This window comes from Aethalodelphis obliquidens, unplaced genomic scaffold (assembly GCF_003676395.1).
Source record: "Aethalodelphis obliquidens isolate GAN/ISIS:26980383/991018 unplaced genomic scaffold, ASM367639v1 scaffold20, whole genome shotgun sequence".
NCBI lineage: Eukaryota > Metazoa > Chordata > Mammalia > Artiodactyla > Delphinidae > Aethalodelphis > Aethalodelphis obliquidens.
This window is the reverse complement of record NW_020837964.1, coordinates 27,271,561-27,297,193: the sequence shown is the minus strand read 5'-3', so window position 1 is coordinate 27,297,193 and position 25,633 is coordinate 27,271,561. Positions and strand designations below refer to the sequence as shown.

At 56.6% G+C, this 25,633-nt stretch overlaps 1 protein-coding gene across 4 annotated transcripts; it reads right to left on the bottom strand.

Annotated features, from left to right (window-relative positions):
- Positions 1-1,676: 1,676 nt before the first annotated feature.
- CCDC102A (coiled-coil domain containing 102A) lies at positions 1,677-23,133 on the bottom strand. 4 transcript variants are annotated; one of them, XM_027119797.1, is made up of 10 exons: positions 23,061-23,133; positions 14,694-15,443; positions 12,286-12,512; positions 10,531-10,639; positions 7,724-7,840; positions 7,163-7,372; positions 5,558-5,728; positions 4,558-4,661; positions 2,193-2,313; positions 1,951-2,103 (listed from the first exon to the last, which is right to left on the bottom strand). In XM_027119797.1, the coding sequence occupies exons 2-10, from the start codon at positions 15,282-15,284 to the stop codon at positions 2,056-2,058; spliced, it is 1,698 nt and encodes a 565-aa protein (XP_026975598.1). In that variant the 5' UTR covers positions 15,285-15,443; positions 23,061-23,133; the 3' UTR covers positions 1,951-2,055. The 4 variants fall into 4 exon arrangements, with proteins under 4 accessions (XP_026975600.1, XP_026975598.1, XP_026975602.1 ...); XM_027119801.1 differs by having other exon boundaries at positions 14,955-15,443; XM_027119798.1 differs by lacking the exon at positions 23,061-23,133 and adding an exon at positions 22,828-23,013.
- Between the last annotated feature and the right edge of the window lie 2,500 nt (positions 23,134-25,633).

The following is a 25,633-nucleotide window of genomic DNA, read 5'->3' as shown; positions in this document are numbered from 1 at the left end:
TGGAGGCGGAAGGCCAGACCCTCTCCTCTCTGATGTTCTCAGGAGCGGCCCCGCCCACAGACAGGGGCTATAATGGGGCCCCTGCCCCACACTATCTCGCTGGAGGTGCCAGGGAGTCTGGGAGAGCCTGCTGTGCCGGACGCTCTGCTCTGTGTCTGGGAATGGCAGGTCCGCCTGGGGGCCCAGGGGCGGCTCTCAGGGCTGCTGTCAGTGAGTGCCTGGATCCTGGCTCCTGGGGGTCAAAGGGCAGCACTTTCAGCCTCTTCTAGGGCCTGCTTCCTGTTCGGGAGAGAAAACAGAAAGAACCCCCCCCCCCCGCCCCCCGGCAGGAAATGGTCCTCTTCCCCCAGCGCCTTTTCCCTTTTCTGCTGGCCCTGGCTTGTGAGGAAAGGCCCACGGGGGTGGGTGGCGGTGTGGATCCTGGTGGCTGGGTCTTGCCCACTCCCTCCTCTCCCGCTCAGGGCACAGGAAGGGACATGGGTCTCTTTGCCATGACAGCAAACCCCACCTCTCCAGCATGGTTAGCTTAGGTTTGGCAACAGGGGACATGACATGTTCGGTGCCCATATTTATTACCCCCTGCTGGGCTCATGGGCCTGTCTCTCCCCTCCTCTCAGCCCCCAGGGCTTGTGGCATCCACTGGGTCCCAGCACCATGGCCCCAGGGGTCCCTCAGACTGGGCCACAACAAGAGAGAAGTCCTTTAGTGCAGCTGCCCACTCCGGGGCAGGGAGCCCTTCTATCAATTGAATTTTTTTTTTCTATCAATTGAATTTAACTCCTCTTTGGTGCCAGGCCCCTGATCCAAGCCCATCCTCTCCGTACTCACCTCTGAACACAGGAAACTGGCCACGGCCCGCATGCTAGAACAGTTCTGAGAGGGCCTCCTCCTGCAGAAAGCAGGCCCTGGTGCCAAGAATTCATGTAAAACTCCCATCAAGGGCAGGTGTCTCAAATGCCACCTCAACTTGTGAAGATTCAAAAATATATGCTACTGTGTTTTTAATAACATTTTCCACTAGATTTAACATAAATTGGCTGGTTATAGAAGGTTTAGAAATTAAGTATCAAAAATAAGATTACCTATAATTTCACTACCTAGAGCAGGACTAGGGGAATGATAAAAGGATTATTTGTTGTGTTCATACCTACCTCTGGGTAAACACCCACCAGTCAGTTGTCTGAACTTCATCCCTTACGGCAGAACCCAGCTGGCAAAGCCCCCCTCTCCAGGGCATACCTTCAAGTATTTCAATTATAACTAACCTTTACTGAGCTCCAGATGAACTCACCGAATTCTCCTGATGGCTCTATCAGACATCTAATTTATAGATGGAGAAACCGAGGCTCAGAGAGGGCAATTAACTTCCCCAAGGTTGCACAGCCAGTAAGAGGCAGAGCAGAGATTTGAATTCATCCGGTGCCAGAACTGAAGTCTCCTCCAGATTTGACATGTGCCATCCCTTTTCCTTCCCCTCAAAGTAGCTGGATTCCAGACCATTCAGCAGTTCCAGTGTTCATTCATTCATTCTTTCTCACGTTCATTCATTTATTAAGTCACTCAAGTGACTTAATATCAATATTCCTGAGCTCAGGTTCGGTGCCAGGGGTAGGCTGATCCTGTCTGTCCCCCACACTGCGTGCCCACATCTGCCACACTCTCAGGACTCCAGCCCGAGAACCTGAACTCCATTTATTACAAAAGACTGGGTTTATCACATTGTACTATGAACAGCCACAGCCCCCGCCCAACCCCTAGGGCCCAGAGAGGCAGCCTGGGTGGAGGCCCCAACAGCCCTCCTTTGACACCCGCTCCCCCTGCAAGAAGGTCGTGGGGGGGCGGCACCTAGAGTGGGCCTCAGAGTGGTCCTGTGTCTATAAAACCAAATGGGCCCAAGGACCCCAGGCATATATATATATATATATATATATATACACACACACACACACATATATATATAATATATATATATATATAAAACATAGGCCATGGCTTCCCTTTCACAGAGTGTAGGTAAGGTGGGACCACTGATGCCCACTGTGGGAGAGAAGGAAGTCATCTGTGGCAGGGACCGTGGTCTGCTCCCAGAGCAAGCACAGGTAGCTGCATCAGTTCAAGTGGCGGGTCAGCCTGGGCACCCGGGGGCCCGGGCTGCTGGCCAGTCCTGCCCAGCCCTGGGAGCTCTAGGCCACCTGGATCTGCAGGTCCTCATCCTCGTCCAGGTCGCTGGCTCCGTCCCCCGCCTCCTCGGCCCCAAAGCGAGCGCTGCGGATCTTTCCAAAGAGGGGGGCGTTCTGCTGCTGCCTTCGGAGCCTGCGGGGTGGGGTGACGGGCGGGTCGGGGATGAGCCTGATCAGCTGGTGCTACAGCAGCTAAGCCGCCCCTAGCGCTTCCCTGCTGCCAGGCACCAGACTGGGCCTTCTACAAACATTACCTCACCTCACTTCATCCTCCCGGAAGCCCCTGAAATGAGGGAGGTGCTTCTGTCACCCCCATTTTACAGACAAGGAAACTGAGGCACAAAGCAGTTGAGTAATGTGCCCGAAGTCCCACAGACAGCAGTGAGAGGTGCTGGGCTCTGAGCTGGATGGCTGGCTATGGAGTGGGCCAGGGGCTCAGAGAGGCGAAGCCGCAGGCTCAAGGTCATGCTGCTGGGATTCAAACCCAAGCCAGGCTCCAGAGCCCACAGGGAGAGAGTTTGGGGGTGTGGGTTCTGAGTCCCCCACATTCTCAATGTCAGTGAGAAAGCGCTCCACCCTAGTTCTTCCCCACAGTAAAATTCCTAAAGCCAAAATTTACCAGGCAAACTTCCCTCTAAGAGGAGCTGGTGGCGGAAATGCCCATCCCCCCTTTCCCTTGGCTCCCCTGCCCCCCAACCCCAGCGGAGTAGCCGCCCAGGCTGCATCTTACTGGAAGGCATGAATTATTAACACGGCAGGGAGGGGCACAGGCGGGGGCCTCCATTACTGCACTGTGATTTAGTGAGCTGTCCCCGGAACATTAAAGCACGAAAAGTTGGGAAATAAAATGAGGCAGCGGTCCCGGGCAGCCCCGCCCTCCCCGATGGAAGCACTTGAGAGGCTGGGCAGAGCCTGCCTGCCCACTCTGGGAGTTTATGGCTCCCCAGAACGTGGCCAAGACTGCGGGAGAGCCCTGAGGCTAGGCGGCCTTTGGAGGGGTGTGTGCTGGGTGGGGCCGGGGTTGGGGGGGCGGGGTGGGGGGGCGGGGCACAGCTGGCCAGACACTGAGCCTGACTTGGGCTCATGCCTGGGCCCCTGAACAACACTTTACAGGCAGCATCCCAGGCAGCTGGGGAAACTGAGGCTCGGCTGGCCAGGTCACACAGCTGACAGGTCTGCCTCCCACAGCTTGTACTCTAAGCCACAGAAACTCAGCACACACAGTACATGTTCTGCAAATGAGGGCTCAGGCGGCAGATGGCGGGGGGCGGTGATCTGGCCTGACCACCCACTAGCTGTGTAGCTGTGGAAGGACTTACCCTCTCGTGCCTTAGTTTCCTCGTCTGCCAGCCCCCTAGGAAAAAAAATCTCTCCCTTTCCTTCTCTCATAGGAGCATGATTCTTATAGCACAATATCTGACCCAAATACAAAAGCTCCACTAATATTTAGCATCTATTATGTGCCAGGTACTTTTATAAGCATAGATCAGCTCATTTAATTCCCACAACCAAGAGGTAATAAAAACTGTTATCAGCCCCATTTTACAGATGAGCAAACTGACCAAGAGAGGTCAAGTAAGTGGCCCCAAATGACACGGCTACTAAGTGCAGAGCCAGAATTCCCAACCACCCAGGCAGCCTGCTGCAGAGCCTGGGCTCTGTCTATTCCATGAAATAAGAGGACGCAGGTACGGGCCTGCCCCAGGCGTGGCACAGGAAGACTCAGTCTCAGGTGGGGGCTTCTGAAATGGGGAGGGGCTTGGACTAGATATTATCTGTCATCTCATGTCTCTGAGGGGAGTCGGGGGAGAGAACCATTCACAGGGTGTTGTGATGGAGAGGGAGGCAGCAGAGGGATGCAGAGTGTGCTGGGTGGGTCCCCCAGACCTTCTGGTCCTCCCTCACTGAGGCTGATGGGTCCTGTCTACAGATGAGGAGGTCGGGGCTACCATCAAGGCCGGGGCTCCTCCGTGGTTCCCTGCCCTCCAGTCCTTCAGGATCACCCCAGCCTGCTCATTCTTCTTATCAAAGACTCCCCAGACCCACCGTCCCTCCCTGCTGCCCCACGTTGGGCCTGACCTCTTTGGCCGCCCCTCCTATCCTCTGGACACACGACACAATTCCAAGGCTCCCAGCTGGTCTTACTTCCTGCACTCCCTTCCCCGGTTTCCTGGCCCTGGCCCTTCCTGCCTGGAGGGGACAGGATTCTGGCCCCAGGACGTCCAGATCGCTTCCTTCTCTGTCTTCCCCACTAGCCCCACTCAGGGCTCCAACCCTGACCCCTGACCCTTGGCTTCCCTCGGCTGGAAGCGCTTCTGCCCTGTTTCTGAGCCCCAGCCAGGAGTCCTCCCCCGGAGGGGCTGCACGCTGGGCCCACCTGGACTGCACGTGCTCCAGCTGCACTTGCAGGTTCTCGCTTTGCTCCGTCTGCTCGTCCAGTGACCGCTGCAGCTTACGCGCCTGGTTGTGGGCCTCGTCCAACTGGGGGGTGAGCAGGGCCAAGAGTGTGGGAGTCACCCAGGGCTGCGCCAGCCTCTGCCCCTCCATCTGCTTGGGACCAGCCACTCCTGCTGTTCCTCTGTGGGAATGACCTTCCCCAAGAGCAATTCCTGTCGCTCCTTTGAGGCCTACCTCCTCCAGGGAAACATCCCTTTCACTTCTCTTCTTTCCTGTGGCCCCTCCCTTCCAAACCTACCCATCCTCTAACGCCCCAAGCTACTGACCCACCCATCAACCTACCTACCCTATGAACCTGTCCATCTGATCATTCATCCACGGAAATATCCTTCTGCTCATGGAGGTACCCACCACTCACCGTTCGTTAATCTCTTCAGACACCCATTCACCCTACCCTTGTGTCCTTCCATCCTTCTGTCCTTCTTTCCCTCTTCATTCATTCTTCCACCCACTGACCCAGTCAGCTGTCTGTCCATCTTTCCACTATCCACTCAGTTATCCATCTTTCCATATATCCATCCATCCAACCAATCACCCATCAGACATCTGCTGTTACATCTCATCCATCTATCCTCTCTCCCTCTCCCATCCATCTGCCCACCTATTTCCTCATCCATCTGTTCATCCATCCATGGAGTTATCCTTCTGTCCTTCTATTTAACCAACTCCATATCCACCCACTCATCCATCCATTAATCTATTCAACCACTTATCCACCTTGTCTGTCCATTTTTCTTCCCATCCTCCTACCCACACACCATCTGTCACCCACCCACCTGCTCTATCCTGGGTCCCTCTTGAGAGTCAGGCTTGTGCCAGGGGACCCAGCACGGACCGACATGGGAAGGCCCTGCAGCCCCACTCCCACCTCCCCCAGCTGAGGTCTGCAGGCTGTGCTTTGGGCCCCAGCAGGCGCTCACCTCGTCCTCAGCCTGGGCCAGCTCCTTCTTGAGCTCCTCCACCCGCAGCCGCAGCTTCTTCACCTCTGCCTCGTGCTGTTCCACCCGCCGGTTGGCGTGTGCCAGCTCCGCCACCTTCTCCTGGAATTGCTTCTTCAGCTTGCTGTGCACATGCTTCAGGTCTGCCAGCTCCTGCAGGGGAGCAGAGATTGGGGGAGGGCTCGTGCGAGGGAGTTCCATGAGGTCAGGCAGTTCTAGGGGTGCCGGTGTCTCTCTTGCCCGGAATCTCTCCACCTGCTGTCTAAAATACCAGTACTAGAGCTGGCTGAGCAGCTGGAGGCTACAGGTGCCGTCTAGTGAGGTGAGAAGGCATGCGGGGCAATGAGGGAAGAGGTGGGTGGAACTGGTGGCTCCACTCTGGACATGTAACTCTGGGGCGCCTGCGGGACATGACATGGAGGTGTCCAGCAGCCTACTTGAGCTGAGTCATGTTTTCTGGGGAGGGGTGAAGTCGGGATTCTTTGGTGTGTAAATGGCATTAAAGCCCTGGGTCTGGAGATGAGCTAAGATGGGGAGTGGGTGTCGGAAGAAAAGAGATCAGAAGCCAGAGTGGCTGGGAAGGGGATGAGCAGCCAGGAGAGGAGCTGCCCACCCCTGAGCTCTGTGATTTCTCTGAGCCTCAGTTTTCGCATCCATGAAACGGGGACAGGAACTACCTAAAGGTCTCTTGAATCCATCCTCTTTGTTCCATCTCCACCAACCTGAGCCTGGTCCTGGCCTACCATCATCTCCCGCTGCCCTGGGAAACGGCGACAGACTCCCCACCGGCTTGCCTTCCTATCCGCCTTCCACACAGCAGCCAGTGAGCGCCGAGAACCACAACCTGCTTGCACCTACCTCTTACTCTTCAAAGGTGGCCCTGAGCTCCTGCCTCACCTACCACGTCCTTCTTGCCCACCGCCCTCCAGGCACACCGGCCACCCTGCTCCTCCAAAGTTCCATGTCCCTGTCGCCATGGGACGTTCATTCACAGTATTTCCGAATCCTCTCCCGGAATCAGTTCACTACCAGTCAACACCTGCTTTCGCTTGAGAGCTGGGCTCAAACGTCACTGCCTCAGGGAAGTCTCCCCATGACCTGGGCCTAAGCCAGGTCCCCTGGTATTCCCTCTTCCCTCTTCCTGCCCAGCCACGGAGCTGTGTGACCAGCGTGAGTGTGTAAGGGAGTGAAAAACACCTGCATCGCCCTGAGCCACCAGCTCCACGAGGGGAGGCCACGTCCCTCCTGTCCGTTCACTGCTGTGTCCCCAGCACCTAGAACAAGGCTTACACATGGTGCTCAGTAAACATTTGTTGGGTTAATAAAAGGGCTGTTGAGAGGATTAAGTGATATCATGGACAAAAAGCACCGGCACAGGGCCTGGCCCACAGTGGTGCCCCATAAATGCAGCTACTATGATATCACTTAGCATGGCCCACAGCAGGCGCCCGGCAGGAGCCGCGGCTGTGGTGACTACAACCTCTGTCCGTAGTTGTTACTTCAACGGTCCCTGGCCCCCTGTGGGTTGGAGCTGGACACCCAGGAGGCCCTCTGCCCCAGCCCTGGCCGCGCCACCCACTGCCCCACCTTGTTCTTCTCGAAGAGCGCGGCCTGGCTGGCCCGCAGGTCGCAGTCCAGCGCGCTGGCTGTCTGCCGCCGCCGCCGGGCCAGCGCCTCCTCCAGGTCCCCGACCTGTGCCCGCAGCTTCTTGTTCTCACGCTCTAGGCCCAGCTTCTCTGTCTCCAGCCGCTCACGGCGACCCCACTCGGCTGCGTTCTCCGCCTGCAGCCGCTCCATCTGCAACAGGGCAGGACAGGGGGAGGGGTCCACAGGGAGGGGGTGCGGAAGGCCAGAGCTGGAGGCTCCCCCCACACCACCTCCTCCTGCAGCCGTTTTTTTGGCTCCAGGAAGCAGGTCCAGCTGCAGCGGCTATAATTAACCCGGGCTTATTTCACGGTGTGCAGGATATGAGGGCGCTTCTAGTCTCTGTGTGGGAGAGAGGCCCACCCCCTGCAGACTGGAGCACCCTCGGGGTGTGGCTGGTTCCCCCTTAGTGTACAGGCCTGGTTCCTGCCCTCTTCTTCGTGAATGACTGATGGTGGCAGGGCCCCTGGTCCCCCGAGCTCCAGGCGCTCCCAGCGGCCTCACCTCGCCCCTCAGCTCCGCCATCTTCCTGTCCATGCTGGAGCGTGCACCCAGCTCGTCCTCCAGGTCTTCGGACATGCGGCCCAGCTCGTCCTGGTGGGCCTCCTTCAGGATGCTGAGCTGCATGACACAGCACAGCCTGGTGAGGTGAGGACCACCAGCCCTGGTGGGTGGGCACTGGTCATAAGGGCTCAGCAAGGAGCCTGAGGTGGTGCCCAAATGGGCCACCGGGTAACTAGAACAGACCCCAAATTTGACCACTTCTGCCTCTTCTGACATCTCTCACCTCTTACCTCATTACCATCTAGCCTCCCAGTGTCCACTCTTGCCCCTCATCTCCCCAGTCAACCCATTTTCCACCACAACAGCCCAGGAGGAGCTTTGAAAAAAGATAAACCGGGCTTCCCTGGTGGCGCAGTCGTTGAGAGTCCGCCTGACGATGCAGGGGACGCACGTTTGTGCCCCAGTCCGGGAAGATCCCACATGCCGCTGAGCGGCTGGGCCCGTGAGCCATGGCCGCTGAGCCTGCACGTCCGGAGCCTGTGCTCCACAACGGGAGAGGTCACAACAGTGAGAGGCCCGCGTACCGCAAAAAAAAAAAAAAAAAAAAAAAAAAAAGATAAACCCAGGAGAATTCCCTAGCGGTCCAGCGGTTAGGACTCGGCGCTTCCACTGCAGGGGGCTCCGATTCAATCCCCAGTTGGGGAACTAAGATCCTGCAAGCTATGCGGCGTGGCCAAAAAATAAATAAAAATAAAAAAGATAAACCCAATCATATCTCCATTCCCAGGTTCCTTAAGATAAAAACTGACGGATTTCCCTGGTGGCGCAGTGGTTAAGAATCTGCTTGCCAATGCAGGGGACATCGGTTTGAGCCCTGGTCCGGGAAGATCCCACATGCCGCAACTACTGAACCCACGTGCCACAACTACTGAGCCTGCGCTCTAGAGCCCACCAGCCACAACTACTGAAGCCCGTGCACCTAGAGACCGCGCTCTGCAACAAGTGAAACCACTGCAATGAGAAGCCCGCGTACCGCAACGAAGAGTAGCCCCCACTCACCACAACTAGAGAAAGCCCGTGCGCAGCAACGAAGACCCAAGGCAGCCAAAATAAATAAATAAATAATAAAAATTTTTAAAAAAAGATAAAAACTGACCCCTCCCTATGGTCCCATAAAGCCCTGCACGATTGGACCCCTACCTGTCTCCCCTCAACCGCATCTCCCACCTCTCTCCCTTGAGCTCTCTGTGCTCTGGGCACCTCGGCCTCCTCCCTAGTCCTCAAATACACAAGTTCCTGTCCACTGCAGGCTTCACACGTGTGGTTCCCTCTGCCTGGTGCCCCCGTTCAGAGGTATCTTGAAGGGCTGACTTTTCTCATTCTCAGGTCTTGGCCTAAATGCTCCCTCCTCAGGGAGGCCTCTCCTGTCCTCCCTGCCTAGAAGGGGTACTTCTCCACACACACGCCCGTCCCCCCGAGAATGTGAGCTTGGGAGGACAGACAGCGTGTCTGTCTGCCCGCCTTCGTATCCCTGTATGGCCTGGGCCCAGGGCAGTGAACACTGGCTGAACGCACCCAGTGGATCTGAATCCGGGTCTGCCTGTGGGTGTGGGGTTGGTCACATGAGAAGCACCTGGGGTGCTTTTAAAATAGTGCAGATTCACTGTTGTATAGCAGGGAAAACTGCCAGATGAATGCTCTTTGCAACGGCGTGGATGAGCCTTAAATATGGAATGTTGAGGGAAGAGAGCCTGATACAAATGAGAATCTTTATAATTATGTATCTGTAAATCTGCACGGTTGTCTTACTCACTTTTCTTCAAAAGATTACACAATTTGAAAAGATTAAAAAGACAGATTCTTGGACCCAACCCCCAAAGATGCTGACTCAGGAGGATGAGGGTGACGTCTGGGAAGCTCTATTTTAGGAGATTCCTTAAAGAGATTCTACTTAAAGACAGGTTATCCAGGACAGTTTCAGGCTCTGAGGTCTGTGAACCTCACGCCTTCTGGAAAAGTAGGGATCCAGCCCAGCTTTCCGTGGGTGGCTGCGCCCCCTGGTGGCCATCAGGGCCTGCACAGGAAGCAGTAAGGGAAGCCCAGCCTGACCCCTGGCTGCCCTGAGTCCCCAGAATGCAGTGGTGGAATCCCCTCTCTGCCAGCTGGAGCTTCAGTTTCCTCATTTGTAAGATGGGGACATCAGGACCCAGATGTCTTGACTGCTGTGAGGCTCCAGCGAGATTTTGCTCCCACTGTGTGCCCAGCGAACGTCCAGACTCCTCCCCTTCATCTTGGTCTACAAGGCCTATGGGATCTAGCTCCCCTTGCAATCTCATCTCTCAGTTACTATCCTCCAGCCACACTGGCCTCTATTTCCTGAACACACTAGGCTTGTTCTGGCCTCAGGACCTTTGCATTTGCTGTACCTTCTGCCAGGAACTTTGCCCCTATCTCCTCTCAAGGGTGGCTTCTTCTAATCACTTTAGCTCTTGCCTCAAATGTCACCCTCTTGGAGAAGCCTTTCTTTCAATGACCCACCACCTCATTTCCCTGATTGTGTTTTGACTCTTTCACAGCTCCTGAATTTATCTACCTGCTTACTGTTGGTCTCCCTCACCACGGCCCCCCCAAGGTGAGCTCCTAAAGGTAAGGACATTGCCTGCCCCAGTACTCAGAACACTGCATGGCACATGGCTGGTGCTTGACAGTGAATGAATGAATGCCCTTCTTTCTTCCATTCCCTCTGCTGAAATTCAGCAGCGCAGCACTGCTTCCTCCAGGAAGCCCCTGTGGTCTCCAGGACTCACTTGTTTGAGCATCTCCTGCTTGGTCTTGCTCAGCTCCTCATGCTTGATCTTCCACTGGCTGAGCTCCCCCTCCAGCTTCTCAATGTTCCTGCTCAGTGCCATTTTATCCCTGGGGAGGGGAGAGGGAGGGATAAATGGGGGTGAGTCCACTGGGGCCCTCCGCTGAGTCCTCCTATGTAGTCTGCACCTGTCAATCCCATGTCCAAAGTGCTTGCCTCTGCATTCAAGGCCCTGGCGCCCCACTCTGCGGCAGGCACCCTGGGTTTGCATTTCTTCTGGAGCTCCACCCTCTGCACAGCTACAGGTGCCCAGCTCCCAGTGTGGAGTGACCGGGCCTCCAGGGCACTGGGCCCTGGGCTCATGTGCCAAATGAGCCCCCCATTTCTTCCTATCTGTTTTATGTAGGCTGGGTTTGAACACACAGCTTTGCAGTTGGAAAAGCTGGGAAACACTGTCCAGTGACTCTCTGAAGGACGGGTCCCGTCTTGTCATCAGCACTGGGTGGCAGTCCCATGTGTTCTCGTGACCCCCACCCTGCACTCTGTCCTGAACATGAAGGAGGCGCTGTGGGTAACAAGCGTGGTATCTGGCCCCAGCACACAGTGCTTTACGACCAACCCCACCCCGTGCTGGTCTCCCGTTCTGAAAGTCTAGTATTTCTTTACATTTCAGTTTGTACAATAGGTTGATTTTTGTTTGTTTTGCTTTAAAAGAAAGGTATTGTCTCATAGTTCTGGAGGCTCCAATCTAAGACCAAGGTGTTGGCAGGGTTGGTTCCACGTGAGGGGTGTGAGGGGAAATCTGTTCTACGCCTCTCCCCTGGCTTCTGGTGGTTTGCTGACAATTTCTGGTGTTCCTCGGCTTACAGAAGCATCACCCTTATCTCTGCCTCTATCTTCACAAGGGCATTATGTTGATTTTTAAAAGACTTCTGTGTGTAGTTAAGTTAAACTGTCTTTGTGTTTAGTTTCTGGACAGAAAAGAGGGTGTTACAAAATATTCATCATAATCGGGCTTGTGCCCCGATCAAGGTAACTGGTGACCTCCACGTCCTAAATCCACTGGTCAGTGCTCAGTCCTCTTCCTACTTGACTAGCTGATCACTCCCTCCTCCGTGACAGAGTTTCTCCTGCTTTCTCTGCCCCCCACTGGCTCTCTTCTCCTGTCTCCTTTGCTGTTTCCCTCTTCTAAACTTGGTCAGCTTCAGGGCCCCATCCTCTGGCCACCTCCCTATCCACTCTCACCCCAGCTCACGGCTTTCAGTATCATCTACTTGCCAATGACTCTTGCGTTTTTACCTCCAGCCCAGACCCGTCTCACAAACTCCAGATTCATTCATGTCCCCAACTGCCTCCGTGCCATCTCAAACTCAACACGTCCAAAGCCAAATTCCCAGCTGCAACCCCCCAATCTCCCTATCCCTTCTTCCCTGCTTTTATTTTTGCCCACGGCACTCTCCCCCCATGAAGGCAGGGACTTCTGGTCTTACTGATGGCTGTATCCTCACTGCTGAGCAGAGCCTGACCCCGATGCCCAACACGTATTATTTGAATTAATGATAATAATAATAAAAAAAACCCTCACACTGTGTCCTTGGGCAGAGCACCACTGTTCTAAAGTCCCAAGACTGAAACAGTACCATTCCGCTTCAGTGAATCTCACCTTCTGAGACACGGATTTTCACTCTGTGATTCTGAGGACGCCCTGGAGTGGCCTGGCCCGGCCCCCGGCCCCTGCCTGCCTCCCGGGACTTACTCTCGCTCCTTGAGCAGCACCTTCTGGGACTCATCCAGCCGTAGCCGCAGGGCAGTCAACTTGGAGGCATCCTCCTCGATGGTGGCGGTGTCCTCCCAGGGCAGTCGGCTACGCTCCTGGCGGCCCGAGCTGCCCCGTGAGGCCCCGGCCCCTATGCTGCGTGCCTCCCAGCAGCCCTCGGGCTCCTCAGGTCTGCTCTTCAGCAGGCCCTCCACCAGCTCCAGCTCCTGCGGGGTCCAAGGTGCAGGCGGGGTCAGTGGTCGCTGAGTCCTCACCCCCTTGGCCTTCATCGTGGCCTCTCCTAGGCCCAGGGTCTGCCATCAGCTTGGTGGGTAACCTTGGGCAAGTCACACAGTGCTTCTGGATCCCAGTTTCCTCTTCTGCTGCCTGCTTCTCCACCCCTGGAGAGGGAGGGACACACCCTCTCCCTGCACTGCCTAAAAGTGCACACAGAGTCAGCCACTAAGGTTCCCTGAATCCTGGAAGAGTCCCCAGAATAGGTGGTAAGCTCCCTGTCTGTGGAAGTATGCAAACATTTGGTGGGACACTGGTGTGAAGGTATGTAGAAGCAGGGATTCCTACAATGAATAAAGACTAGATTCCCTCAAAAGGAATTCCCACTCGAAGATCCCGTTTTTCAGGTGCAAACACCTGCAACACGATAAGTGAAGCGGCAAAAGATGCATAGGAAGGTGGGTGGCCTCTGCGAGCAGAACCAGCTCCCAGATAGGAAGCAGCGAGGGATTATTAACTCAACTCTGAGGCCTCTTCCTCCCTGCCAGGCTCCCCTTCCCCTCTGCCCTTGTCTGCCCCCTGGCCTGCCTCTGACTACAGACCCAAGACGCCCGTGGCCTCTGTTACAGCCTGGCTTTTCGCACAGCCTTTCCAGATGAGTCTGGGCCAGCCCCTTCCCTGACTGGCCCTTGGTTTCCCTATCTAGACTGGGACAGTGGCCCTGAGGCCCCCCTGAGGAGTGAGATTCTACTCCTCTTGTATCTCAGACTGTCTGGGTGGGGGCCTCTGATGCCACCTGGTCCAAAGCTCCAATTCACAAATGAGGAAACAAGGAGGGAAGAAGGGACTTGCTGTGGGTCACAGAGGACAGGGCTGGGCTGGAGAGCAAACTCAGACTGCAACTCCAGAGCTCCCACCGCTGGTACCTGCCACCCCGTCGACTGTGACTCATAACCAGAAGAAGGAGAGAACAGGAATAGTGCCGTGAGGCTGGCTGGTATACAGGGGCTCTCATTCCCTGCCCCGAAGAAAAGCAATGAACCCCAACTGCAAACACCATGCAGGCCTGGGAGAGAGGGGCTTCAGCCACCAGGAGGCAGCAGTGCCCACTCTAGCCCACAGGCAGAAGAGGAAAGGGGGCAACCAAGAATCTTAGCTAGAGGAGCTGGCCTGCCTGGGGACGGAGCTGGGAGCAACCTGAGGCTGGACTCTATCCCTAGATGGCCTTCTGGTGACAGGCCTGCTAGTTCAGGGGAGGCTGCCCTCCACACACACCATTAATATTCCAGATGTACTGATTACTATCACCATGGGCTCTGGAGTTCACTTGGGGGCAACTCCCAGTGACTCTAGTCACCAGCTGGGAGCCATTGGTACTTAACTTCTCAACGCCTCAGTGTTCTCGTTGGTAAAGGAAATACTTCCTGGGGCTGCTCTGAGAATTAAGCAGACAATGCTCGTGCATAGCCTAGCGCCCCGTGGAGGTGCCCATCGAACCGTGGATGCCATTTCCCAAACTCACCAGGCACTCTCGGCCTCTAGGTTTTTGCACAGAATTTCCATCACCTGGAATGCATTCCTGCACTTTTCACAGCCAATTCCTCCGCATCCTCCTAGTCTCAGCTTAAATGGACTGCTTCCAGAAAAGCTTCTGTGCAGCCCCCTCCTCAAAGCCTGGATCTGGGACCTCCTCTGTGCTCCCACTGCCCGGATAACCCCCCACCCCTCAGCTTTGATTGACACCTCTTATAAATGTCTCCCCCTTCCCCTAAATTCAAATCGAACGAATGAATGGATTCAGCTCTGCTACTAATGGATGTCTTCCAGGTAAGTGCTTAGAACCTGCTCCTGCTCAAAGAGGATGATTTCTTGGTTCTGTTGACTACTCAGGTGTGGGAGTGGAGGGACCACGAGAACCAGGGACTCTCTGCCCTGCGGGCGGTCTCTGGAAGGGAGGTAACCTGGGGCCCTGCAGTGCAGAGCCTGACCCCCTGAAGGAGTGAAACCTCCCTGCGGGCCCGGCCCTTACTACCCCTCTTTCTAAGCCAGGCGGCCACCTCTTCTGCCCGAGTCAATCAGCCCCTCCCACTTCTAAAATCCAGCGCGAAGGCCCCGCCCAGCAGCCCCGCCCCCCCGCCGCGCACTTGGGGCAGCCCCGCCCCCCCGCCGCGCACCTGGCTGCCCGTGGGTCTCTCCGACCCGACGTCGCGCACTGGCTCCTGCTCCCTCTCTGGCTCGGTCTCGGGACCGTCAGGCGTCCTGTCCATGACCCCCCGGGCGCCCCGCAGCCGCGCCAGTTCGCGGCCCCGCGCCTCGCACTCGCCCTGCGCCTCCTGGCGCTCGCGCCGCGCGCCCGCCAGCTCCTTGGTGAGCGCGTCGAGACGCTGGCGCAGCTGGCGCACCTCCTCGCGCGCGCGGTTGCGCTCGGCGCGCACCTTGCTCCATTTCTCGCGCCAGTTGGCCGTGCAGTCCGACCACCAGCGCATGGTCTTCTCCATCTGCGCCGCCCTCGCGCGCGCCTCCTCCAACTCCCGCAGCCGCAGCTCCTCACGGCTCTCCCAGTCCCCGTCGGCCAGCAGCGCGGGCGCCGGCGGCAGCGGCAGAGCAGGAGGCGGACCGGGCGAGGGCGTGCCGCTCGGCGGCGTGGGCGGCAGCGAGTCGGCCGGCCCCATGCGCTCGGGCGACGGGCTGCCCAAGATGGTCAGGAGGCTGCCTTTGGACAGCTGCGGGGACTCGGCCAGCCGGGGGCTCGGCCCGTGGCTCATGGTGTGGCCGCGGGGGCGGGCAGGCTCTCAGCCCTGGGCTGGAACTCCCAGACTCAGAGGCGGCGCGGGGCGCGCGCGGCGTACGCGATACCACTGTGCATGATGGCCACTGCTACCCGCTGCTCTCCCGGCCACGGGGCGGGGGATGCCTCCTCCAACCTGTGGGAGAACACAACCATTATTAGGAGGTGTCTACCATCCGTCCATATCCTTAAGCTCAGCCATGGGAAGGGAGTAACCGGCAGAGGGAACAGCATGGGCAAAGGTGGGAGGAGTGAAAATGGTCACCTCCAGAAGCCCCAGTGAGGCTGGAATGGTGAGCAAGGGCCTGCAACCGCTTCCTCACTGGCCTCCAGACTCCGCCCTTGAGTCCCTTCACCCTGCAGCAGCTGCAGCTGATCTGAAACCTTGATCTGCTGTCCCTGACCTTCAGGTCCCATCTCACACAGCGAATGGCTTATACTATTCTCTCTCCACCCGGAATGCTGCATGCTTCCATGCTGGCCCTGCCGCCAGGAGTCCCCTCCCAGCCTCTTCCTGCACTGGGCTAACGCTTCTCATCCTTAAAACTTATCTGAGATATCACCTTCTTCAAGAAGTTTTCCCGGACGCCCTCAGGCCAGGTGGTCAGCCCCAGCCCATGTCTCCACTAGCCAATCTCACTGTACCACTTATCTGTGTCCCTGTGTGCTCCCCATCCTGACCCCAGGCTGTGAGTTTGCTGAGGGCAGGGGCTGCCTCCTGGTCTTTGTCCCAGCACTGATGACAATGACAGTGACATTTATGGAGGCCCAGGCACCATGGCTATGTGAACTATCCTCTCAACAGACTTGGGGGAAATTATAGACATTTACTGAAGAGGAAAGGGAGGCTCAGCAAAGTTAAGCCCTGGAGTTAATCCAGATACAGCACCCAGAAGTCCAAATGCAAACACTGGGGCAGGTCTGGTGAACACCTGCACGCACTGGTGGGACGACAGAAATAAGCCGGTGTCTAGATGGTGGCGGTGCGGTGTGGTGAGGTGCCCCCCATGCCTGCCGCTGAGCTCTGCTGTTCACGGGCCACGTCCCCTTTAAAATAAGTGAGACACATGCCCCTCTCTATCCCCAGCCTGCCACACTCTCCCTCCACGTGGCTCTGTGCTGACCCCCAGGAGCAGCCCCTCGGGGCATCTCGTACTTCTTTCCCCATTCAGCTGGGCCTGTCCCACAGATCCTCACCCCGGCCCCTAAGGCCCTGCCCTGATTGCCATCTCTTCCTTTCTTCAGGGACCCACCAGGGCACTGCTGGTGGGGCTCTCAGCAATCCGGAACAGTGTCCCAACACTGTCTGGCCAACGCTCTGTGTCACCTCTTCACCCTCCTCTGGCCTCTAAGCCCCTCACTCTTGGCAGGTGATCTAATGTCAGAGTTTGCAGTGAAAAGAGAAGCTGTCAGGCTGGCACTCCCTCCCTGTCCTGCCCCAAGCCCCACGGCCCCCTCCTCTCTGCCCCTAAGAGGACAGCGGGGCTCTCCCTCCTTGGGTCAAAGTCCTCCCACATCCAGCTTCTCCCACCCCTGCCAGTGATGCCTCTCCAGGGGGCCTTCCCCACCTGCTAAAGTCTCTCCTGGCACTCTCACCTCACTTCTCTGTCTCCTCCCTTTCAAGGCCCATCCAGAGGGGTCCACACTTGCTGTCTCCACCCTGTCCACCTCCCTCTCTCTCTCTCATCAGGCCTTGCCAGGCTGGCTTCTGGCTCCCCTGCCCTACCCACTGGGCACATCCTAGCCCTCCCAGGTGTGCCCTCTCTAGCTCTGGGCACCTTCCCTCCCTCCCTTCTTGCATCGCTCTCTCCCAGGGTGTTCTCCGGGTTTTCCTCCTCTTCTCCAGCTGTTCCCCATCACCTTCCCTGGAGTGCTGGTGTCATCCAGTCCTTGCCCCCTTCTCCTCTCTGGCTGCCCCTGCCTGAGCCATCTCGCCATGTCCTCAATAACCCTGAATCTCTCTCTCCACCCCAGGCTGCCTTCCAGAATCGCCCAAACCACCAGCATGTCCCTCAGACAACTCAGACTCAGCTTGGTCGGATGGGATTCACCGTCTCCACTCTCCCCACTACTGGATCCTCCTTCTGGATGTCCCCTCTGGGAGAAGAGCATTTTCTTACTCCTTCACGCTGTGGGAACATCCTGGAATCTGCTTTCTCCCCACCTCCAAGTCATGTCAGTCTGTCTGCCACACATCACGTGGATCTATCCACCTTCTTCCTCCTCAGCCACTAACCTGTCAAGGCCACCACCATCATCTCCCACCTGGGAGACTGCAGCCACCGCCCTCCAAGCCCCATCCCCCTGTCCCCTTTTGCCTCCTTCAAATCCATTCTCAAGAGCAGCAGCCAGAGTGAGTTTTTAAAAACACAAACCTGGGACTTCTCTGGTGGCGCACTGGTTAAGAATCCGCTGCCAATGCAGGGGACACGGGTTCGAGCCCTGGTCCGGGAAGATCCCACATGCCGCGGAGCAACTAAGCCCATGCGCCACAACTACTGAACCTCTGCTCTAGAGCCCGTGAGCCACAACTACTGAGCCCACGTGCCGCAACTACTGAAGCCTGCGCACCTAGAGCCCGTGCTCCGCGACAAGAGACTGCAATGGGAAGCAGTCTGCAATGAGAAGCCTGTGCAGCAACGAAGACCCAACGCAGCCAAAAATAAATAAATAAATTTATATTAAAAAAATTAAAACACAAACCTGATCATGCCAGTGGCCACAACCTTTGTCATTACCAATAGCTGTGACCTCTCTCAAGAGTCAGTTCCAAGCTCACTCCCTCTAGGGATCCAACACCAAAAATTCTTCAGTCTCCAAAGGAGCTACAGCCTACCGATCGCCCCGCCTGTTCACTGTCCCCTCTGCCCACCCTGTCCCTTCTCTCCTTGCTACGTGCCACGGTCGCAACCTCGTCCTCACAAATGCCCTGAGTGCCCCAGCTGTCTCACCTGTTCTTGTCTCTCAGGCAACGCCAACCCTGGTCGCCTCCACCGCTCTGCCTGCTCCTGCCCTCACCCGTATAACCAGGCATCGCAGGTTTTACACCACTGTGTGGACCAGTGTCAGTTTCAATTCATGACCATCAGTGTCATAGTTCCTCAGCATTGATCAGTGATCCTACTACATTTCTCTAGTGCATTTGCTGTTTGTTTACTGTCTGCCTTCACCAGGCACCAGTTCTGGGCCCAGCTCTGTCACCAACCTCATGTAAACCACTGCCCCATGTACTGGGCCTCAGTTTCTCCGCCTGTAGAACTGGGGTGAGAGGTGAGGGAGGCCAGCGCTTCTAGATCAAGGAGTCTTTCAGATTCACCTGGACACTTGCTTAAAATGCAGTTCCTGGGCCTCACCCCCCAGAGAATCATGTTCAGTAGGTGTGGGGCTGGGAATTTGCATTTTCATCATCCAAGTTTGGGACATATGAGTAACTGGTGATGCCTTGTCACCACCCATAGTTCCAGACACACAAACATGCATGTATCAACCCCAGTAACAACTGCACAAAGTTATGTACACAGACACAGCCATACAGACCTAGGTTCCAGGTCCCTGTACACCCCTGACTCCCCACGGGATCCCTGGAAGGCTGAGTGCCCACTGTGACTCACTCTCTCTAACTGTGCAATGAGGTGGCTGGCCTAGATTCCACGTGCATTCACAGACATGTGCACACCCAGACACACATCTGCAGACACACAAGCAATCCCATACATGTAAATATAGACACAGAGACACGGGCAGACACACACACACTCAGAAATGGCCCCGTATGCACACACAACTGTATGTATGCACAGAGAGACGCTCCCTTGTAGATAGAGTTACAGACACCCCTGAAGACATATACATGCCCACAAAGATGGATACACAGGGACATGCAAAGATACATATTCACCCCTAAGACAAGCACATACACACGAACACATACACGGACACGCACACTCCTCCTCGCCCCATTTTCCTGGCCCAGCTCCACATGGAGAAGCTCTTGGAAAAGAAAAACAATGTGAGAGCCTACGGGGTAGGGGAAGGAGGCAGGAAACCCGAGTGCCAGCCCGGCAGGCAGCCCAGGCAGCCCCACCAGAGCTGTGCTGGGAATGGGGGATGGGGGGTGGTGAGGAGGGGGTGCTCGGGGCCGGGCCCCTGTCTGCTGGGCCCGTCCTGTAGCCCCTAAACTGAGAGGGTGGCAGGGGCGGGGGGGGCACTGCCACATTCTCTCTGACACTCTGGGAGCTGCCAGGCCTGGCACGGGGCTTGGCAGGGAGGGGTGGCCCAGTCCTTCCAGGAATCCCAAGCCTGTCGCGCAGGGGCAGGGCAGGCGCCACCCCGGCCCCTAATGGCTTCCAGGCGCCCACACTAAAGGCAGGGGTGGGCTCCAGACTCAGCTCCTGTTCCCCTCCCCAGGAGCCTGGCCCGGCCCCTCCCGGGGGCTGGTGGCGGGGAGCAGTGGGGACAGAGGGGCTCTGAACAGCCCTCCCACCTTCCCTCCTGCAGGCCCAGGGTCCCCTGAAGGGTGTGTGTGCGCGCACATGTAAAGGCACAGGGGTGGGAGCCCAAGGTCGGTTTTCTGGAGAAGCCTACTCCCCAGCACACCAGGAACCCTGCACACACACTCAAGGGCAGCTAGACTCTGCCCAGCAACGCCTCCCCTCACCCCTACCCCCAACCCACTCACATAACACAGCCTTGGGGACATGGACGGACACACACACACACACACACACACACACACACACACACACACAGCCCAAGCCCTGGTAACGTACACGCTCACCGAGAGCTGATGCCACACAGAGGTTCAGCTTGCGGTTGTAGAGACAGGCTCCAGCTGCCCTACCCCACCAGGCTCAGCTCCTTCTTCCCAGGGTTGTGCAGATATGTGTGGGGTGGCCTCCTGATTTCTGCAGGGTGTCACCACCTCCCAAGGATTAGGTGGAGGAGGGACCAGCCTCCACAGGCCCAGAGAGCCTTTCCCACCCACCCTCCCCTCTCTTGCCTCCCACCAGCCAGACGGGTCTATTCCTGCTTGAATCCTCAGGGTTTGTGCCCAGGCTGTTCCCCCACTTGGGATGCCCTCAGCCTCTAAACCCACAGCCTCTAAACCCCCTCAGCCTCTAAACCCACCCACGCTTCAAGCGCAGTTCTACCACCTCCAGGAAACACCTTGGCCCCCCCAGCCTCACTCTCTGCCCGGGAGCAGAGCCCCATAACCTTCCGCAGCCAGACCTGGCCAGCTGCCCTCTCTCTTCTTGCAGTCCAGGCTTCCCCCAACCCAGGTAGGACATTTGCGCCACCCAGAGCCACTAGGGACAGGCCCTGCATACAAGATTTACTCCAAGTTGACTGGTGGGGTGGAGAGCAGAAGGCTGAACCATGACTTCACATCCCCCGAGCTGGGCAGCGGGGCCACGTGGGACTCAGAGCCCCTGAACCCCATCCCTGCAGCCATCCTCACTGCTCCAGGCAGCGGCTGGCCACTCATAGGACAGAAAACATAATGTTTTGATCTGATATTTGCCTCAGGCTAGGCCCTCACCAGCCCTGTCTACACAAAGTGACCAGTGGTTCCTGCTGCTTGTGGACCTGTTTGGAATGTTTGTTTCTCCTTTCTTTCTCCAGCAGCAAACGCCTATGCATCCTTTAAGACCTACTTTGGGATACGTCTCCTCTGGGTAGCCTTCCCTGACCTTGTACACAGAGTATGTTAGTGCTCCCAAAGCACTGGCACCTCCCTGTTCTTCAGCAATTGCCACACTGTGAAGTCCACAAGGGCATCTTGGTCTCGCTGGCTGTCAGCTCAGGGCCCAGATGCTGCATAAATGCTTCCCAGGTTGATGGATGGAAAATGAACAGTTAAGGGTTGCCTATAACCTGGGAGGGTTGAGCCATCCTAAGGATCAGGAGTCACTTTGTGGCCAGGCTCTGAGCCAGCTAGGTGTCAGAGTCTGTCTGAGGCCAAGGTCACAGTGAGAGGTCATCTCATGGCCAGGTCAAGGATCAGGCATCTTATCTGAGGAAGCCTGACTCACAGGGGGACAACTTTGTGTTTCGCCCTTAGCATGTTTAGATGACTCACATCTAGTGAGGAGAGTAAGCAATGCTGAGGCCTAGATGGGGCTCAGTTTAGGGGATTGGGGCCGGTGCGCCTGGTGGCCCTACTCTTCCCTCTAGCTCAGAAACCCTCTATGTTTTCCCAGAACCTTTCAGGTGGGGCTCTAGGGCTGGCGTGTGGCCACAGGCCTGGCTGTGGGCAGGGAGCAGAGCCCGGCAGGAAACCACAAAGGACGGCCTGATTGGATAAGTGCAGGGTCCAAGGCTGGTCAGCCCACAAACTGTGGGCGCCTGTCCCTCTGACCTGCTGCCCACGCTCCAGTCACTGGACCTCCAGGAGAGGACTGAGAAGGAGGGAGGGAGCCTGCAGGTTGAAACGGAGCCCGAGGGGGTGGCCACCCCTGGCCTGTTCCCAGGTACCCCCATCTCATATCGAGGAGCCACAGATATCCTAAATCACCGATCAGAACTCCCTTCTTTATAAATGGGCCAACTGAGACCCAGAGGTACAGCTACTGGTCCACATCCACATAGAGGACCAGCAGCAAAGTAGGGCTGGGGGTGGGGTGCTAGAATGCTGGGACGGGATGCCTCCCCTCTTGGGTCGTGATCACCTGAGGAGCAAGATGCCCCTGGGACCACCTACACAGTGGGGTCCTCAGTCATCAGGCCAAGTGGCCAAACATAGATGGCAGAGGATGGGAGCCTTTCATGGGGGCGGACCCCTGCCCCGGGCCTCTGAGCAACTCCTTGAACTATTCACTCTTGTACAGCAGACTTCCCACGAGTCTCATCTCTGCCTCTGTTATGCTGTGTGCTATCTGCAAGTCCGTGCCCTCTCTGAGGCTGTTTCCTTACTTGTAGGATGGGGAGAGGCACTAACAAGATACCTAAAAGCTTTGTCCAACAAGTGGGAAAAATCTGCGCCAATACGAACTAATCCAAGCTCCACAACAGCCCTACATAACCGACACTTAAGACAGAAAAAGTGAAGCCCCGGATGGGGAACGGGCTTGCCGGACACCAGTCGTTCGTACAATCAGAACGGTGGGTCAACCGAGGCCCCACTCCCTTCTCCTAGCACTGAGCCGTCGTTCCACCTGCCCCTACTCCTTCCAGAAATTCCCCTTCTGCCCTCCCACGACCGCGAGCCGCCTTAGACCTCTCTTCCTTGCCCCCTCCCCAGCCTCCCAGCTCACCCGAGCGGCGGGCTAAGGGAGGAGGGTCTCCCGGCCCCTCGAGACGCGGTCCCGCCCCCCCCACCACGCGGTTCCTTATTGGCAGCCGCCGCAGGCCTGGGGCAGTGGCGCCGCGCTCCGATTGGACCGCGCCGCCCGTCCATCCCGCACTCGCCATGGTGACCACGTTGGGTCCCCCGGGAGAGTTCCAAATTCCGCCCCCGCCCGCTGGCGCCCCCCTCCCGTCCGGCCCCGGCCCAGTGCATTCCGAGGGCGGCCCTGCCTTACCCCCAACTCCCGCAGCCCCTTCACTCCCGAGGCCCGGGCCCCAGGAGGTGCGGGAACCCGGGGAGGGGGCTAGGAAGTTCTGCTCCGAGTCTGGGGGTTGCTGCGGATGCGAGAGCCCCAGCTTCTCTCCTCTACTCCAACGCGCCCCAACTTAACCCCTTCCCTCCCGCGGCCTGGAGGGAGTTCCCGGGACGCAGTGGCTTTCGGTCTCCTGCATTGGCGGCCCCGCTCACCTCGGCCGGGGACCCGCGGGCTCCGGACGTCCGACCCGCCGCGGATGGGCGGAGCGGGCACGGGGCTTGCTGCGGCCGCCGCCGGGAGGGCCGAGGGAGGGCCGCGGAGTCTCCTCCTCCCTCCCAGGGGGAGGGGAGGGAGAGGAGTCGGCGGGGCGGGGGCGGTGGGGCCCCGGCGGGTTGCGGACTGGCTCTGACCCTGGCCGTCCTAGTTGGTGGGGTGGGGGACCCAAACCTAACTTTGGGGCGAGGGGCGCGGGCCGAGCCGGCGGGATCAGCACAGAGCGTGCCGGACCCCGACATAGGCCCCACCCCAGCATGGGGGCCGAGAGTAGTGGGGAAGGAAGGCATGGTCTGGGGGCGCCCGCGGGGCTCGGCTTTCCCGCCTCGGGTTTCTCCTTGCGCCAGTGACATACTAGGCGCCCAGCAGCTGAAGTGGGCACCGGCTGTCCCGGGCTCAGCACGTGGAGCGTGTTTACCAAGTGTTCACTTTTGTTACCTGCATTCTTCCCAGTGCCAGCTCTGCCACCGAGTGGACGTGGAGGAGCAAGTCCCTGCCCCTCATCGGGCCTCAGTTTTCCCTTTGTACAACAGAAGGGTTGGCCAGAGTAACCTCGCGCGTGTTGAGAAGTGTGATGGGGCACTTGGCCCGCCGGGCGGAGGTTTTCTCTGATGTGCCAGGGTACTTCCTGCGAAGGGTAGGGCCGCAGCTGACGGGGCGGTCCCGGGCAATTACCTTCTGGGGCCCTTGCGTGCGCCCTGCCACTTTGGGACTTCCTCCCTTGCGAGTGAGTGTTTTCGGTTTTGGCGAGATGGGGAGGCGGGCGCCTGGCGGCCCTGTTCTTACCACATCCTGTCCGCTGGAAGGCCACTGAGGTGAATCCGTCTAAAAAGAGGACCAGAAGTTCAGAGAGGTATATTGCTGTATTGGGACTTTACATGGGAAAAGAAACTAAAAATGAAGAAGATAAATTAGTTTGAACGGGTAATTAACAGTAGAGACACATCTCTTTTTATTGCCCTTCACAAGATGTTTTGTTTTAACAAATTGAAGGTTTGTGGCAACCCTGTCTAGAGCGAGTCTGTTGGCACCAACGGCATGTGCTTAATTCGAGTCTCTGTGTCACCGTTTGATAACCCTCAAAATATTTCAGACCTTCCACCAGCAAAAAGGTTATGACTTGCTGAAAGCTCAGATGATGGTTAGCATTTTTTAGCAATAAAGATTTTTAAGTTAAAAAGGTTTTTTTAGACATAATGCTATTGAACACTTACTAGACTACAGTATAGTGTAAACATAACTTTTACAGGCACTGGGAAACCAAAAAATTCGTGTGACTCGACTTACTGCAATATTTGATTTACTGTGGTGACTTGGAACCGAACCTGAAATATCTCCAAGGTATGCCTGTATTTAGATTATGGTTGCAATCATGCATGCATTAGAATGAACAAAGTATTGGCTCTTTGCAGCAAGAGGATCAGTTTTTGCAGAAGTATTTGGGGTTTCACTCCCAAGGCTCACTATGAATCCTTTGATAGTCAAACAGTTCTCTCTGGAAGTTCTTGGTCATTTCTCTTACAGAAGTTCTCTTCCTCTGTGGTCAGCTGCTGCTCCATTTCCACGGCATCACTTCCATCAACTTCATGAAATCTCACGCTTTTTGCAAGATTTGCAGTTTCACTCATAACCATTTGCTTTGTATTTGCGTGGTTAAATGTTAATAGCATCTGACAGTCAGCTAGGGACTGATTTGGGTGGGGATATGTGGTGGTTGAGAGGGAACTAACCTGTAAATGTTGCAGTGGCTGGCCTTTGCTTACTGTGTGTATTTTGGACCTGAGAGATTCAGATATTGAGTACTCAGAGGACTGGAACATCCCCATTTTAAACTTGGGGAAATGCTCATTGAGGCTCTTGGCTCAGCCTTACCCAAAGTTTCACAACGAGTAAGGACAGCCATGACCAAGAGTCTAGAGTTCTTTACCAGAGTTTTCTGGAGGTGGGGATACAGATAGTGAAGGTGGAGGAGGCTGAGTTGATGATGAACCTAAGCTCCAATTATAACATCATCACAATAGGACTCTCTCTCAAGAAAAGAAATATACTGTCCTGGGGTGTCTCTTGCAGGGGGTGAGGTGAGGAGAACTGCCGGCTCATAGACCCTAGCTGTGTGTTGACCATAGGCTTGGGAGTTCACATGAATTAACTCAGTCTTATAGCCCTCCTATGAGCTGGGTGTTCTTACCACCATCTCACAGTGAGAAATGTGATCCTCAGATCAGAAGCCGGGTGACAGACTCAGGTCACACGGCTGGGAGGTCTCAGAGCCCAGATCTGACTTTCAGTTTTCCCATTCTCATTCCTTTTGCTAAAACCACGCCTCCTGGCAGTCTTCTGGATGCAGCGCTAATCTGGTGTCAGCCTCCCAGTGGCCCCTGAGGGGTTTCTTTCCCCAATTTAGCACAGGAGGGTTTTGATTGAGGCTTGTGTTAGTATTTCCCACACTTCTGCAGTTCTCTGGCCTGTGTCTCTGCTGCCACTTTTTGCCATCAACATATAGCACTTGTGC